The sequence below is a fragment of the Eschrichtius robustus genome, chromosome 7, assembly GCF_028021215.1.
Source record: "Eschrichtius robustus isolate mEscRob2 chromosome 7, mEscRob2.pri, whole genome shotgun sequence".
In the NCBI taxonomy this organism is placed as follows: Eukaryota; Metazoa; Chordata; class Mammalia; order Artiodactyla; family Eschrichtiidae; genus Eschrichtius; species Eschrichtius robustus.
Genome location: NC_090830.1, coordinates 92,858,314 through 92,875,651, shown reverse-complemented (window position 1 = coordinate 92,875,651; position 17,338 = coordinate 92,858,314). Strand labels below are relative to the sequence as shown.

The window sequence follows — 17,338 nt, the reverse complement described above, 5'->3', positions numbered from 1 at the left end:
AGTTATAACCTTCTCACTCCAGAGGGTGAATAGAGTCGTTCTTGGCAAATCCTTTTGCATCATCATAATTTGCTGAGTTAAAATCTTCCCCTGGGTATTTTATGCACAGATGCAGGGACCTGGGTCAGTTCTGTGTCCCCTTGGGGGTTGAAACCTGGGCCCAGAGTGAGCCAGGTCAGGGAGCAGCTCTCCGCCCCATGCAGCATACTGACTGCTGCCTTTCCTTGCTTCTTCTCCTTGCTGTTTACTTCTTCTACTGTAAAAGTAACATGGGCTTGTTACAAGAAATGCAAACATCATGGAAAGATATAATCTGAAAATGTGAAAGTGAATGTAGCAATCAGGGTCCCAGCAGAGATGAGACGGCACACTCCAGTTAACGCCATTTCAGGAGAGTTTAATAAAGGAATTCCTTACAAAAGTGCAGGCGGGACACAGAGTCACCTCCCCTGGAGAGGGGGGAGGGGAGGGAGCAGTCACCAGATACAGAGTCAGGGAGCAGGCCTGGACAGAGGGACAGAGTTCCCACCTTCCATCAGCAGAAGCGGGGCGGGGGGCTGGGGGAGGTGGGGTGACTTGGCTCAAGGTTCCAGGGAATAAACATCCCGTCGTCCTCAGCTCCTGCTGGTGGTGCCGACAGTGGTGCTGGTCAGGTTGGTTCCCAGGGCAGAGGTCAGGCCCAAGAGTGTGGGACTGGGTCTGGAAGGTGACAGAAGATATTCCACACACTGCCCCAGAATCCCATCCTATAAAGTAACCTCTATTGGCAGCTGTGTCTCTAAATACCATCTTAGGAACTGAGTCCTCGAGACACTCACTAGACCTGGACCGTTCCTCCCAACCAAAGCCCCGGCAGCCCACTGCCCTCAAGTTCTGCGGGGCACTGAGTGAGCAGCGTGAGGTCTGCCATATACACGCAGAGAATCCCACTAATCAAACGAGAGCGAAAGAAATTAATGAAGAGGAAGAGGGAGCAGCAACCCAGAGGCTGGGTCCACAGTGACAGGCTGAGAAGAGGCGGAGGATGCCCACGGCTGAAGGCAGCAAACGGGCAGGACACCTGCCCCAACAAGGCTGCAGGACTGGTCCTGCCTCTGCCTCTGGACACCGCTCCCACTTCCACGTGCCACTCTCTCCCCGCAAGCCCTGAAAGCTTCCTGGGCAGCCCGGTGAGGTATAGGCAAAAGCAGGTATAATGAGGCATGGGGGCCCAGAGGCTGTGTGAAGCTATTAGAGAGTTTGATTTCGTTTTCAAACAATCCCTGGGGCTTTGCCTTTTCCCCAAGGCAAAGCATCCCAGGTCCAGAGCACAGGCTCGCTGTCATGCTGTGGTCCCGGACCTGCAGCGGCACATCCCCTGGGACCCGTTAGAAATGCACCTGTTTAGGTGTCACCCAGGCCTGCTGAGTCAGAAGCTCTGGGGTGCTGCCAAGAAATGTGTCCTAAGAAGCCCTCTGATCATCTCTCAAACTTGAGCACCTCTGGTCTGCAGCAGTGATTTCCCACCGTGAGTTTCCCTAAGAGCAAAGAAAGTACTGCCACCTGGTTCCCACCCCCCGCCTCTGATTTTGTTGGTCACAGTCTGGGAATCGTGGTCCTAACGTGCAGCTAGGGCTGATCCGCTGGCCTGGGCCTTCCCCCAGCAGGACTCTTGCCTCTAGACTTGCTGTTCCTATCTCTTTGCTTTCCTGCATTTCTTTTACTAAATCCTCTTCTGGGATTTGCCTTCTCTTTTTTTCAGCTACTCACCGAAAACAAGTTGGGGTGATAATCGTCTTTCCAAACATGTACTGCGAAAAAAAAAGTGCCTAAACAAGATAGATCCTTGTGAGCAAATCCTCTGGGGGTTTTGCACAGTATGTTAAAAATAATATATTCGATTTTTCCTAACGCTTCAGCCTGTAGTCTTGGGGACTTACAGTGTTCCATATGAAACTTGCCAAGTGATTTTTCTTTTTTAATAAAATGAATACTATAGTTTATGTTAATGTATTAACATACATTACAAATGTAACCACATGAAAGTTTTTAGAGAAATATTAACTTACCACATTATTCAAATTATGCCAATTTGACCAATGCAAAACCCTCAGGGCATGTAAGCAACAGCAACGAAAAAGGTACTGCTTTGTAAATAGTTAACAGGAGACAGTTTTGCTGCCTTCCTTCTTGGGATAGTAGGTCAGGCTTTGGCTAAAGAGAAGGTAAACAAACTTGGACTTGGCTGTGTGACAGGAGAAAACTTCCAGAGAGACAAGACCGAAGAATGCCAGCTGCCCGCAGAGGCTGTCCTATCAGGGACGGCTGGGGTGCGGTGTGGAGGAGAGTGCCTGCTGGAGCTGGCAACCAGGGGGAGGACAGACCACAGACACAGACACGTGAGCAAGGGAGTGAAGATGGTGTGGAGATCTGTGCGTTGTGAGGGAAACAGGGTGGAGCAGAAATGGTTATCAGGGAGGCATCTTGGTGCAGGGGAGGGTCCAGCTGAAGGCTCAATAGAGCCATGGGGTGGAAGGTCGGGGAAGACGCTTGGCCAAAGGAAAGATGCATTTGAGGACCCTGGTGAGATGGTGTGATTGAGGATGGGGAAGCGAAGTGGGGCTGCAGAGGGGAGCTGTGGGAATTTCTTGGAGGGTTTCAACTAAAGGATGTTAAGATCCACACAGAGCATTTTTATTTAGTGCCTACAATGAATTCACACTTTCTTGAGCACACAGGGAACCCCAAAGCAAGGTGAGGCTGATCTTTCTTCTCCAGAATCTAACACGTTGCTACCTTTGAGATACTTTTCATTCTTCTGTGAGGAAAGACACTGAATCCAAAATCCTAAAAGTCTCGAGACCATTACAAAGGCTCTCCTCACATTGTTTAAAATTAAATGTTTAATATTATTTTGTAAATGTTGTTTTCCTTCCATCCATTTTCATTTTTGCTTGGTTTTTCCCTCCAGGCTCTTCTTAAATCGCTGCATCTCTTTTCTCACCATGGATGACGCCCACCGGCCACGTCCAGGGAATCAGGTAGCCCTTTTTGTTTCTCTTTCTGGATGCTGGGAAGTGCAAAGGTCCGAAAACATGCCTTCCCTTGTCCTAAGCATTGGGGGCATACCCAAAGAGTCACAAATCAGGCTGGAGTTACTCCCAAAGACTGGCAGCAGCTCCCTGACTCATTCAGTTTGGGTTTGGCTGGGTCCCTGAGATGGGAGTTCTCAAAAGTGTCTTTAATTCCAGCCACAATTCCAAGCCCTAACCTGCCAAAGGTGCCTTCTTCTGTCTTTTGTTTCACTTTGATAGTGAATTGTGTGAGCATGTGAGCGCAAACAGTGGGGAAGTTGCATTTAGTTGCTGGAAACTTCACAAGTTTGTTCCACTTTGACCTGATTCCTGTAAAACAGCCCACGGTGTGTGTTGGGAGAAGAGATGCAAGTCATTTCCAAGCTGCCTTGGACATTCTGTATATGTTTCTAAGCAACCTCTGGGTGGAGACCCGTTTGAGCGGTGGGTGGCTTAGGTTGAGGGGACGAGGTGGAGGACTCTGTCTTATTTTACTTGGAAACCATTTTTAATTAAAAAAAAGTTTTTGCATAGGAGGCCACCTGGCTGCTCTGAGAAAGGATCTGTAACACTGGCATGAGGTGGCGCTGGGGTCCCCTGGCAGGACAGCTGGTGAAATGAAATTGCTGAAGCTGGAACAGTTGGGAGTGAAGGATGAAAGTCGGGAATTTGAACTCCCAAGAATACATATGTTCAACACTGTGGAGATCTGTGGTTTGTGAACCTTCAGCAAAATTAAGAAATGGTAAAATCCAGATAAAAGAATTTCAGTTCACAGACAAAGGAGCAAAAATGCTTTTCAAACCACATCCTCATTAGCAGACTCATAATCAGATGTGCCATGTGTGCTGACATGTCACAGGGATGGGCAACTCTAAGGAGCTTCTGGGTCCAGCCCAGGGCACAGTTCTCAACGCTTCCAGAGCTGCGGGTCAGGGAGCTGCAGCCGGTGGCAATTACATAACCTCAGTTGTTTGTTTAAATATTTTCTTCAGCAAGTAATTAAAATTTCTTGCAATGAGTGAGCGGTGGACCCAAGATGGAGACTTAGGAGCTGGAAATTTCCATGAAATTGGGCAGAGCTGGTGACCCTTGATGATGGACCCAGGGGAACAGGGCCAAAAGCCCTGGATGAGTGGGAAATCTTGGAGAAGGGCTGAGCCAGGAGCTGGGGTCCCTGAGGATGGGGTGAGACTACAGACAGAGAGCAGCATGGGGATGAGGAAGGGAAGGGAAGCAACAGGCTGAGCCCAGGGTGGGTGGACTGGGGGCCTGTGTACCCTAAGGCCAAGGACAGAGCCTAATCACATGAATCTGAAAAGATTCCTGAATCCTGGCTTCATGAGAACGTCCTGCCCTGGGTACTTCAAACAGCCCAGGCCACCCCAGGAGGAGCCCACTGGGAGACAGCCCCAGGGAAAAAGCTGAAAGGGGGGTGGGGTGGGCTTTAACCCTTTATCCCAGCCTGGTCTCCAGCAAAGGAACAACCTCAACACAGACAGCTGAGGGGATGAACATCACCAAGAGCCCCTGGCACTTCATAAAGATATGGGTTTGATTACAAATGGAGGACATAGGAGGCAGCCCTGAAAAATGAAAGAGCCTCATGTTGGCAGCTTTGAGGGGCAAAACCAGGGAGGGGAACCCCAGCTCAGCACTGCACTCCTTGGAACCCAACATATCAAGCTGCAAAGCCCCCATTGCTAGCCTTCAAACCCACACCATGCAGAGATGGGATGGATCTGGTACGCGTCTGCTACTAATCCTGTGTGGCCCTGAGCAAGTCACTCCCTTTCTCCCAGGTTGAATGAGGTCACAGATCTAGAGCAGCCAGCCCTGTGTGGCACATAATCAGCGCGTGGGGAACATTAGCGGGCATCATTTTTGTCCTTATTATTCCTGTTATTCTTTATCGGCCTCTACCTTGGCTCCCTCCATGCCACCTGCTCAGGGCAAGGTCTAACTGCCCCCCTTTTCCAACCCAAGAATGCATTTCTTTCAGCCACACTCCTGAGCCCATGGCTGCGCGTGGCTGGGGGCATGTCAGTCAACAGGGTCACGTGCAGGAGACACTTCTGCATACGTTGCATGTGCAGACCCCATGAGAGTCGCCGTCACGTCACCCCTCTATCCCAGGGCAGCCCCCAGCTAAGTGGATGGTGAAAGAGTGTCCACTGCCTTTTAGGCTCAGAGTGACTCCCTCCTGTCATCATAACCCCTCCCCACCCCAGCACCTCCCTTTCACCCCTCCATGGCTGATGGTTACTTCTGAGACACACAGGAAGGAGGGCTAACAGGTGATACAGATGGTGCAATAAAACACGTGGAGACTCAAGGTTCTGTTACTTTTACACACATGGCTTGGGAAAGTGCTTAACTTGACTTTCCTGATACGCAAAATAGGAACACCATCTCCCTTGCAGTGAGCACCCATTAGTGTGTGTTGTGTGCCGGGCACAAGGAAGATGCAATGAATGCAGCGTTGGTACCTTCCCTGCACTCAGGCGCCTGCCCTGCCCACCTCCAGGGCAATCCAGGGCTGTCCCTTCTCCCCTCTCTGTGAGCTCCAGATGAGGAACCACAGACAAGGAGAGCAGGGCTCAGGGAGGTACAGAGGCTTCCCTGGGTCCCCAGTGTGGTCTGGGACAGGTGGGCATTGACTGTGGGTCCAGTGACTCTTCAAAAGCTCTGTGGATTCTGATGTCTCCTCTTCCTGGGCCAGCCGCCCTACCTTGTACCTGGCCTCTGGGGAGAATGAGGCTCCCAAGGCTGGGCCAGGGATTCAGATACCCCAGAAAGCAGCTCTGGTTTGGGTGAGCAGAGGAGATGAGGGCCAGGGGAGGAAGTGGGACAGGGACCTGAGGCTTGTTCAGGCTTTCCTGATTGGAAGGGAGGAGAAAGAGGGGAAAGAGAGCTGGGAGAAGCAGGCACGAACTTAGCGGAGTCCACAAACTCATTCATCCTTTGATAAGGCGGCCATACAATTTATCATTCAAACTAGGACATTGTGAGAGAGAAAGGGCACGATTAGTGATTTTGTTGGGACAACAGGCAGACACTGGGACTGTTTGGGCACATCCGGGGCCAGGATCACTCCATTTTTAAGGACACTGAAAGGGCATCTTAACAGCATCACCGATACTCTATTGCCCAGGGGACTACTCCCTCTGGCCTCTCTTTGGGAATCTTGAGGTTCAGGCCCTCCCTTCTCTGGGACCCAGGCTCCAGGCCCTTGCTCCTTGGGCTTCCCGAGTACAGACCAGGCTTGGGGAGGCCAGTTGGGGTCCCCTTTGGAACTGGACTCCCTGGCAAGGCATAATGATGGGGATCTGGCCCCTGCCCTCCTGCCACTTGAGAATATGGGCCAGGAAAGTACCCTGTGGGTTAGATCTGATTTTGCTATTCTAGAGAAGCCTACAGCTCTTTAGGAAAGAAAAAAAAAAAAAAAAAGTAGCCATTTGATGCATACTGTTATTATTACTGCATCCTCATTTTAGAAACATAAGAATTTTTTTAACTCATTAAATCAAGGAAATCTAGTGCTATCCTCTAACTTCTTTCCTTCTACTCAGGGAGGGTGAGACACATTCATGGGTTTTATGTACACAAGACCAGTACACTTTTGACCACTGTCTACAATAAAAATTGCTTTTGACGTTATGAAACATACACACACACGTGTGAATTGTTCTTCCCTTTAGAAAGTGTGACATATGCCCATATTTTCCAATTTATTCTCTTCTTTTCTATTCAGTGCTGTTTCATTTTTAAAAATTGCTGCTTCTGACGGGCTATACTGACTTCACAGCCAGAGTTTGCCTAGCATTTCTTCTAAATGGATTCTCATTTGGGGTCTGGAAATACGCTTGGGCCATATAGGGCAGAAGGGATCTGAAACCCGGCAGCCCTTGCCCTCTCCACGTCCCAGCTCTGAGACATGAAGGCTCCATGGCCGCCCCGGACCTTGGTGCCTGTGTCCATCACACGGGAGAGGGCTGGTCTCTCGTGGGATTGTTGGGAGGACAAGAAGACCATGCCTAGAAAGTACTGCTATGGGCCTGGCAGGTACAGGCTGCACCAGAAATGTCAGCAGGATGGAAAGCACCTGACCAAGGGGTTTGTTTGTCCCCGCTGGGAACTCTGTCCTGCCCACATAAGGAAACGCGTGGTGAATGCATTAGCCTCTGGTTCCTCTTGGCCTCCTGAGCAGGGGGCAGGCCTTGGCTGGGCAGGTGATCTGTCAGGGGAAGAACTGGAAAGAGCTGGTCCCTCTCAGGCCTCGTTCCTAGGTGCCAAGGACTCGGCATGGTGCTGGGGGTTCCCACAGTGGCCAGAAGGACAGTCCCCTCCCCCAGAGCTCAGGAATGCTCAGAATGGCTGTTTCCTCACGGCCTACAAGCCTGTGTGACCTGGGCTGATGTTCCCGTGTTCAGGAAAATGCCTGGGAAGAGGCCAGGACAAGGTGAGAGCCTGTGGCTGCATCTGGGGCCTTCTAGGCTGACCGGTCACTCCTCCCCCCGAGCAACTTGTACGGCTGCCGTGCAGTGCTTGGTTGCTGCTCAGGAAAGCTGAGCTCAGACCCTGCTGCCACCCACCTTCCCGAGCTCTCGGCCCCTGGCCGGACCTCCTCCCGGGTCTGGCTGCCAGCGTCTGCCTTTAGGCCAAGCCAGCAGCATCCAGGTGCCTGGAGCCCTCCACCTGGGCAGGGCAGTGGGAAAGACCTGGGTACCCCTAGAAATGAGGCCAGGAATCCTGATGGTTATGGAGGTGGGAACCCCTCCAGTCTGTCACTTCCCACTCGTGTCTATTTGTGGTCACGCAGCCTCCGTTTCCTGTAGCTGATCCCTGTAGATTGTTCTTTTCTGCTCAGTATTTCTGGAATCATTTTCCTCTAGGGCTCTTGCTGGGTCCTAAGGTCTGGCCAGCCATCCTCTGCCCGTGATGAAGCAGCAGCAGCAGAGATCTCGTCCCTGGGGACCTGTACTGGCTGTGGCCGTCCTCCCCCTGAGCCCCCGGCTGCAGAGCCCAGGCCAGCTGGACCCCAGCCCAGCACTCGCCGCCCCCGTGGTCTGCACAGGGAGTGTGTGCAGGTCCCCACGGGGGGAGGAACGCTCAGAAGGAGGGGCCTCTGGGGAAAGGGATGATTCTTTAAACTGGACTCACAGGAAATGAACCACCGTAGTTCTTCATGTGATGGGGACTTCAGGGGGAAGGGTCAGGCACAGGGGATTCTAGAGAAGGGTCATGTGTGTGACCACTGACATACGGACAGTAGAGTAAGATGAATTGGATCCAAGTAACGACTGACCAGTGTGACCTTGGGTGCATGAATGAACGCACAACCTTGCGAGCATGGCTATCTTTATTTTAGAGATGAGCAAAGAAAGCGTCCAATATGTTACCATCCTGTTGATTTATCAGGCAGTCATTCAAAAAATATTTCTTTAGTACCTTCTGTGTACCAGCCGCAAAGAATAATTAGTGAGTGAAACAGACCGAGCCCCTCTCTTCCTGCGTGGTATTAAACCTCTCCTGTGGGGAAGCAGTCCGCAAGCAAGTAAACACGGCAGGCGGTGCTGTGGACAGAAAAAAGCAGGAGAGGGTGCCAGGGCACATGCAGGTGAGGAGCGGCTGTACGGGATGGGGGGTCTGCAAAGGCTTTTCTGACAAGGTGATGGCGATCAGAGACGGAAGGAAGGGAGGGGGTAAACCATGTGCTTTCTAGGCAGAGACCACCAAGTGCAAAGGTCCTCTGTCAGGGGCAGTCCTGGCCTGTTCAAGGGAGAGGAGGCCAGCGTGGCCACAGTAGAGAGAGGTGACATCAGAGAGATGGCAGGGGCCCACAGGTGAAAGCCTCTGTTGGCCACTGGAGGGTCTGAGTAGGGGTGACATCGCCATGCCCGGCCACCCTTGCTGCTGTTGAGAGGACACTGCAGGACATGACGGTGGGCCAGCTTAGGGGCTAGTGTAGGGATTCAAAGAGGAGACGACTGTGGCTTGGATCAGATGGTAGCATGGTGATTGGGTTCTGGATATATTTTGAAGGTAACTAATTGGGTTTGGTAATGGTTTAGCTGAGGGCTGTAAGATAATACAATAAATCAAAGACAACTAAAAGGTTTTGGCCTGAGCAGCTGGAAGAAATGGAGTTGTTATTTGCAGAAATCGGGATGAGCAGGTTGGGGGAAAACTGGGAATTAGCAGTTTCATTTTGCATATGGTAAATTTCAGAGGAGGAGCTGAGTTTACAAGGTGAGAGTCCAGGAGAGAGATCACTGGTTTCCTTAACCTTCACATGGAGTTCAAGGCCAAGAGAGTGAGTGAGTTCACCTGGTGCTTAAGAAGAGCATCTGAGGACTGAGTCCCGAGGTGTTCCTGTCTGGATGATGTCTGGAGGCTGAGAAGGAAGCAGCAAAGAGACACAAGAAGGCATGAAGCCAAAGAAACAGCCAGGAGTGGCCTCCTGACAGCCAACCAGAAAACGTGTTTCCAGGAGGGTGTTCCACGATGTCCAATGACGCCAAGAGATTGAAGAAGCTGAGCACTGATAACCGACCATTCGATTTCCCAGCAGGGCTCAATGACGCCCTCGACAAAGAGCAGCTCTAGTGGAGTGAGTGGTTGGGTGGGTTCAGGAAGGATAAAAGAGAGAGGAGAGGAGGTGGACATAGGAAATACAGGCAACATTTCTGAGGACTTTTGTGTGATAAACAGAAATACTGTAGAAGTTGTAGGGGGACCTAGGGGTAGAAGATACAATATAGAGGCTGTTTTTATTTTTGCCTTGTTTTGCTTTCCAAGGGAGCTATCATAGCATGTTGGCATGATGGAGAGAGTGAAAGATTGATGGTGCAGGAGACGGGGGAAGTTAGGAGAGATGTCCTTTTGCAGGTGAGAAGCACTGGGCACCACTCCCAGGTGACAGCAGTGACAGTGGGTACAGGATGGACAGACAGTGGATGAGAGGGGAAGCTCAAGGAAATGCCCTTCTTACCTCTTCCTTTTATTCTGACATAGAAGCCAGACCATCAGCTGGGAGTGAGGAGGGAGAGGGGGATGAAGATTTAAAGAGAGAGGAAAGTGTGGAATCAGCACCCAGGAGAAGGAGGAGCAAATGGAACAGGGAAGTGTGGCAGCACTAAGGACTCACTTCTGGTGAGTGTCAGGAATTTAAACAGACCGGATAGCGGGGATGTACTTTTTTCTCTGAGCTCCAGTCAGCTACAGAGGTGCAGGCAGGCGCCCTGTGGACTGAGTTAGATTGAACTGGGGATGGGTCATACAGCAATCCGCAGCTACTGGCTTTCACTGCAAATCCAAGGCTCCTCCCACCCAGCCTCCCAATCCATAAGCACCCCTTGCCACTCTACTCTCCCCGCTCCATCTAGGGCTTCACTCTGCTTTGTTTCTGTTTGGTTTCATGGGCCAAGAGGTAGCTGCAATTCATTTGCTTTAAAATGAGTGTTAACTTCTGGAAACTTAGCAGAACAACCTCCTTGGAATTTGAGATTAGCTCCAGTCCCAGGTAGGAACACCAGGGCTTGGTTGTGGCTTGCCCGGGAAGCTGCTGCTAGGGTCTGTTGATGCCTCACGACTCGAGGACATCAGCTCACATATCAAATGTTTGTTAAACACCCACTATGACAAGCACTCTTCACCGCAGAGCTCCCCCAATCCCAACAGGACATTACGGAGCCTGCAGCCCAGCAGGGGATGCCCTGGGGATGGATGCACTTGAGAATCCATTGTCCCAGTTTGTTCTCATTGGATACATAGGTTGTGGGTGGACTGCAGCCTCCCCTCCACACATCTGGGGCTGAGCTAGAGCTCTCCACAGGCTGATGGTTCAGCCGTCTCACCACCATTTATGTTGGGCAGGTTGGGTTGGTGCTCTTCAGGGAAGGAAGGGCATCTTGGTCCTAAACAGAATCTGTGTACTTTTTTATGGGGGGAGGGGCTTAGGGGATGCTTCTGGGTCATTTATCAGTCTTAACAGGGTAGCAAGCACAGGGCTGAGGGGTCTTTCCTTGGAGTTCAAGCTGAAGCCAGGGACAAATCCCAGAAAAGACCCCTGGGGAGGCTGGGGAGGAGGTAGGGCGGTCTCCAAAATGATTCCTTGTGCAAGTGCGAGCCCATGTCCAGAGCCTCATTGCTCCCCACCTGCCTTGCCCCCCATGCCTGTCTAATTGCCTCCAATGCTGGTTATTTGGGTGTAATTAGCAGAAATCCTCATCCTAGCTCTTGAGAGGGGTTTATCTGGAACACACAGAAGCCGAGGGCAGGGGGTGTGGCCGGACCTCTCTGTCCACTTCTCACCTGCATCTAGGACCTCCTGCTCTCTCACCCCTCTTCTCCCTCTGAATCTGTTTCATCCAGTTGTAGCTCCCTCTACGTCTCTCTCTCTCCAGCTACCCACACTCCGGAGAACAAGGCTCTCAGTTGTAGGCACAGAGAAACCCAGAGAACCCGAGGAAGTGTGAATCACAACTCTGCACTCCTGGAGCAGAAAACTGGACCGGGCAGCGAGGATCAGGTGTCTAAACCATGCAATCAGCTGTACCGAGGGCACCGCTTCATCATGTTTCCCAGCTGTCAGGACCCCATCAGCATGGGGGGGCCCAGCCCGTCTCAGCCGCCGTTGTGCAGTTTGTGCCTTACGCAAGGCTGTGGCAGGGGAGTGAGGGGCTGAAATCCAGCTCTCTCTGCCCTCATGCTGGGCTTCTCATGGGAGCTGCGCCCCTGGCAGAATAAGCTCCCATTTCTAACTCACAGCAGGACCCCACGTGGGCTCACAAGGGCAGTCCTCATGGGTCAGTAGATACTCCCCTCCCTGGAAATAATCTACTTCTCTCAGGTCTCAGCTTCAGCAGCACTTCTTTTAAGGAGCCCTTGATGGTGCTCTAAGCTTCCCTGACCCCTGGATGCACCCTGACCTACATTACCACGCTTTACGAAAATGCTCACTTAATTGCAAGACAGTCCCCCAGACTACAGGCTCCCTGAAATCAGGGGGCACGCCAGCTTGCTCACCACAGTGTCCATACTACCCACCTCGTACCGGGCCTGGCATGGCAGGTATTGTTGGCTGGCTAAATGAGGGCCATCAGCTGTGTAAAGCATGATAGGACATGGATTCATTTATTTATTACTATTGTTTTTTAATGCAACATCATTCTGAAGAGTCAACATCATTCTGGGGAATTAATCCAGAGGTTAGGTTGTGAGTTCCTGGTGCTAGGATAGTGGTGGAACATGCTGGGACCAGCACTGCACAGGCACCGGGACACCTACAAGACCCAACCAACAGACTTTTCCCCATCTGTTGGCTAAGCGGGTGAAGCTCAACTTTTAAGATCACTTTGAGCTCCAGCTGGTATCAGAGCCTTGCTGAGGGTCTAAGCAGAGGCAGGCAGGATCTTATCCCAGCACTGTAGACCCCAGGGAGCAGTGGGGTGAGAGAGAGGGAGCAAAATGGCTTCCACGCACAGGATCCCAGTCTAATCCTCACAACTCTTGGTGATTCTAAGCTCCAGCGTTATATGGGGAGACTGAGAGTCAGGCAGGGGTCTCAAATCACACAGTGAGCAGAGGGAAGACCAGGATTCAAGCACTGGCCTGCTAATCCTCACTGCCACGCCTGTCCCAGGATGCCACGCTGCCTCTTGACGTGGTCTCTCTAACCCTTCCTTCTCCCTCCAGTTAATCTGAAACTTGGTAACCACATTGCAGCCACCCTAGAAATACCCGGGATGTACTGAGCACGGGGGTGACGTGGTCACTTCTGGGCATGTGGGCAAGAGGGCCTGGAGGACAGAACAATCTGGATTTAGGCATTTGGGGGCTTTCGTGCTGGCCTCTCCTTTCCAGCATGGTTGACTGGATCAGAGAGAATGTGGTGGAAAGTGTGAAAGGCTGACCGACCTCTGTGAGGACAGAACCCTGTCTGTTGGGCTTAGCCCCTGTCCCCAGTATTCAGGACACTGCTGGCTGAATCAGCATCTGGCTTCCAGCAGAGGCCCCGGTGCAAGACAGAAAATACAAAAGGTGCTGGGTGTTGGGCCATGCCTTCGGGGACGGGGCCTCTGTTACCTTCTACTAAGCCTGAGAAGTACAGAGTGGAAGTTTCCTTCCCCATGGCTGACAGGCAATCACCCAGGCCCTTGCACAAAACTACCCCTTCTGGAGTAGCGGACTGGCTCGCTTTTAAGAAGGGATTCCAGCAAAACCAAGGACATTCAGAGAAAAGTGAGAGCCTTTCCCCCTGCTAAGGACCCAGACTAGGAGACGCAAGTCTGCCCCCAGAATTCTTGCCTATGATGAGTATGATTACAATGGCCTGGTTTTCACTGACTATTGCAGCTAGAACTACACAACCCCTCTGTGTTGGGTCTGAGGAAGAAAAACCAAGTCTGGAGAGTTCCAAATGGTAACACTAATTTCAAACCGTTGGCTGCTACATTTGAGTACATGTCTTTATTAGGAAAATTATAAGTGCATATACATCTTTTCATTGATATGACTTCAAAGTAGAAATTGTTGTTTTTCAAAAGGAGTTGTTACTTGTTAAAAAAAAAAGCACACTGCATAGAGAAAGCTCCCTTCTCCTGGACCATTTTCACATTATGTGGGAGATGCAATTTAAACAATACAAAATACAGTATTTATCACATTTAACACTGAACCCATCACTGCTCAGAGACTGAGAGTCCAGCGAGGTTGCAGAATAACAGCCTATGGGATTTTTCAACTTGACAATGTCAGTGGTCTCCTTAGGGGACTTGAAGGTTTCCAGGGAACGTTTCCCAGGGATGGGAAATTTCCCAGGGAATATGCATAGAGAGATCAGGACCCCACAATTCTCATCCAGCTACAAAAGGATGCACCACCTGGGAAAGGTGATGAACTCCCAGTGAGAGATCCCATAGTGATAACACCAGGGGGCAGTCAGAAAAGGAAGGTCAAATCGGATCCAGTGAAAAGGCTTAGAAGTTCTCTGGACTTCACACAGTGGGGGCTGCAACCTTTTGCTACTCAGGCCCTCTGCTCAAAGCTGGCCCTCCTTTTTCTGGAGGACAGGCAGATAAGCAGAGGGTCCTTCGTGTGTCTCGCTGGGGTCTCAGCAGCTGGCCGGAGTGGGACAAAGAACAGTGCAAAACAACACAAGGCACAGATTCAGATTCCAACACACAGCACGTCTGTGAGTTCAGTGCCCCCAAGTCTTCTCTGCCTGGGTCCTGATGCAAAGGCTGGCAGTGGAGGACCACGCTGGAGGTTACACGGAGCCCAAGGGAAGGTCAGGTAGAGGCAGCACTGGACCAGGAGGAACAGCTAGGTGACCCCTAATCAAAGTGATCCAGGGAACTTGTATTTTGAAAGAAAAGGGGATCAGGAGAGCCTTTTCCTTTGCAAATGGACTATTTAAATGCATATTTGCTTTAGCTGGGCAGTCTCCACTTAGGAGCAGATTGCAAGTTGAGGGATTGTCACACAAATCATTTTTCCTGCAGTTTCTCCTCTTATCTATTTTTCCCCCTATAGGGGAGAAACAAAAATTATTCTTAACTGTAGTCAAGATTTATTTAGGGCCATGTTAATTTTCTAGGAGAAAGAGATTTAATGGTTCCGGTTCATGGGTTCCAGGGGATGATAATTCCAAATTTTCCATGAGATGTTAAAATGTCTTGAATTACTTGGAAAATGACTCTCCCACTGAAAATTCGATCGTTTCATGTCTAATTCAGGAGCCCTGTAGTGACAGGTTAACTTCAGAAGAGGGTTTTGAAACCAGCTCTGTATCCCTTATAACTAGTAAAGGCCCCTCCATACTCTATTGTTTTCAATATAACAAAGCTGGTTTGAGGATGTGAATTTTTGTTTGGTTGATGGATTTGCGTCTCTTTGCGTGAAGATCTAATTTAAAGGCATATTTATGGAAATGCCTAACACATGTTACTGATAACCCAAAGATTATTAAGTCTGAGAACACCTACAATTCAAGATTATTTTACAAGAATATACTTTCTGCATGTTATTTACATCATCCTGTCAATTGATACATTTCCTTGTTTTGCCCTTCTTTTTTTCTACCTTCTTAATTAAAAAAAATTTAACCAGAGGGGAAAAGTATTAGTGAGACCAAATGAAAAACAAAACAAGCCAAAACCCCTCAAGTGCTTACCTTTTCAGAAAGTGAGATTTTTAAACTGTTTAATGCAACTCTACAAACTGCTCTCAGTAAAGGGAAACACCCTAAATGTCAGGATTTTTAAGCTACTTTCCCAACCAGCCCATTCTTTTCTAAGAGGAATGCCCTGCTGGACGTCCTGTAAGCACAAGATGACAGCGGCAGCAGAGAAGGTCCAGGGGCCACTGTGCAAAGTTAAGAGATGATTTTAATTGGGAAGGAATCTTCATGTCCAGGATTGATTATTTTATGGATTGGGCTTTCAAAACCAAAAAAAAGTTGAAAATTTTTTCTTGTTATTCCCCAAACAATGCTGACACCATGAAGACAAAACTCTCTGTAGTTCTGAGGTACCAACAATTATAGACGCCTTGAGGGTCTGCATCCTCAAAGGTCATACTGCTGCAAACCGAATTCCCTTGGGCTCTGTTGATCCAACATGGGTTTGTGATCATGGGGAAAACAAGGTTCCATCCAAAAGGATCACAGCCCTAATCAGAAACCTGGTCAAAGGCCCCAGGGGGCATCTCCTCACTCTCAGGCTTTGCATTTGAGGAACTGACAGTGCATGCACGGAGGACATTGGCTTTGAACAAAAACACAGGATTGGACAACGGACAATATCCCAAACAAGCCACAGATGTGCACAGTGCTTTCAGGACCGGGTAACACGAGACATTTTGATTTACTTCTTGGTGCCCAGTTTAAAGTAAAGCTTTGCTCTTGAGAGAGTCCTTTTCCTGGGTCATGGAGACAGTCTTGGATACACATGATGATGGATGAGAGAGAGAATGATGAGAAGGACGTGATGGGATGTAGAGGAGAGCTTGGGATGAGGGGTGAATCTCAACCTACCCTGGCCTCACACTCCTGCCTGCCTCAGCTCAGGGAAGCCCTGCGGTACTCGCCAAAGAGGCAGAACCCTGCTCTCACCCTGAGGAAGGGTGAGGCTCCTGCCTGGCCCCCCAGAACCTCTCCCCGTGCCCCCCACCCCCCCGCCCCTGCACAGGGCAGCCTTCACTAAGTTCTGCCCATGCTGACTGGTGCTGACACCTCCTGGTGGCTCTCCACCCTGGACATGGTGATGTGGGCAAGGCTCCCTCGGTCTGGGGTTCCAGCCTGCACAGCTCAGAAACCTCTGGCTAGATAATGGGTTCCGTGGGAAGGATATTATAACAAAGCAGGTAAAAGAATGGCCTTAATCTAAGTTCCTATCTGTCGCCAGTGACGCTGGATAATCAGACTAAATGAGAAATAAACGCCATATATTTTGCTACATAATCAAATGGTGAAGTAAGGCAAACTGTGCAAGACAAGGCCCTTGGAAATGCATTCAGGCCTGCCTGGGTGCAGGGGAGTGGTTACAGACCCTTCCTAACACTGATTTCAGACCTGGGCTCCTACTGTAAGGTTTCCTCAGGCGTCTGACCCAACCTGCGCCTCTCACATCTTGAACCTCCTGTTAACAAGAACAGAGGGAGACACCATTAAGGCGGGTTCCTGCAGTGGCCGGGCCGCACACCTGAGACGCTGAGCCCCGCTCCAGCCGGGGACACACCCCTGATTTCCAAATCTCTGCGGTGCTTCTGCCTTCCGAGACCCTGAGCAGGGGGACTGAAGTGAGAGAGACAGCATGGCAGAAGCGAAGGATAGATGGAAGGCGGGAAGCGGAGAGGGCAGGTGGGCACAGCAAGCACAGGGCGGATGGACGAACAAGGGCACGGAGATGGCATGGCACAGTGGTCACAAGGCAGGACGAAGTGCGATGCCTTAGCCCAGCATAGACATTAAGCCCCAGGACCTCTGGGCTGGCGCGGCGGAGTGGCCCCGGAGCTAGGCGCCCAGGCAGCCGGCACTGGGACCGCGCATGCGCACCCGGTGGCGGACGCGCGAGCGCTGCCTAGTCAGTTTCAACCCACAACGGAATGGAGGTCCAGCTCTTCGGCTCTTCCACGGCGACCCTGCCTTCAGCGGGGCTGAGGCCCGCTGGTCAGATACAGTGAGGCCCCGGGGCCAATGGAGTCATATAAGGACAGACAGGGGCTTGCCTATGTTTTTTAATGTGGGTCCAACCCTCTGAGTCCCCGCAGCCCCGGCTCCC

The 17,338-nt window shown here is 50.7% G+C and overlaps 1 protein-coding gene across 2 annotated transcripts in view; it reads right to left on the bottom strand.

The window, feature by feature from the left end:
* Positions 1–386: 386 nt before the first annotated feature.
* The window catches only part of CXCL12 (C-X-C motif chemokine ligand 12), a 28,089-nt gene continuing 11,137 nt past the window's right edge, over positions 387–17,338 (bottom strand). Inside the window, exon 4 of one of the 2 annotated variants that reach the window (XM_068548095.1) lies at positions 387–699. In XM_068548095.1, coding sequence (XP_068404196.1) covers positions 615–699 — 85 coding nt within the window. In that variant the 3' untranslated portion in view covers positions 387–614. Of the gene's footprint in view, positions 700–16,242; positions 16,697–17,338 lie in introns of those variants that run through there. The other variant, XM_068548097.1, reaches the window with a different exon arrangement.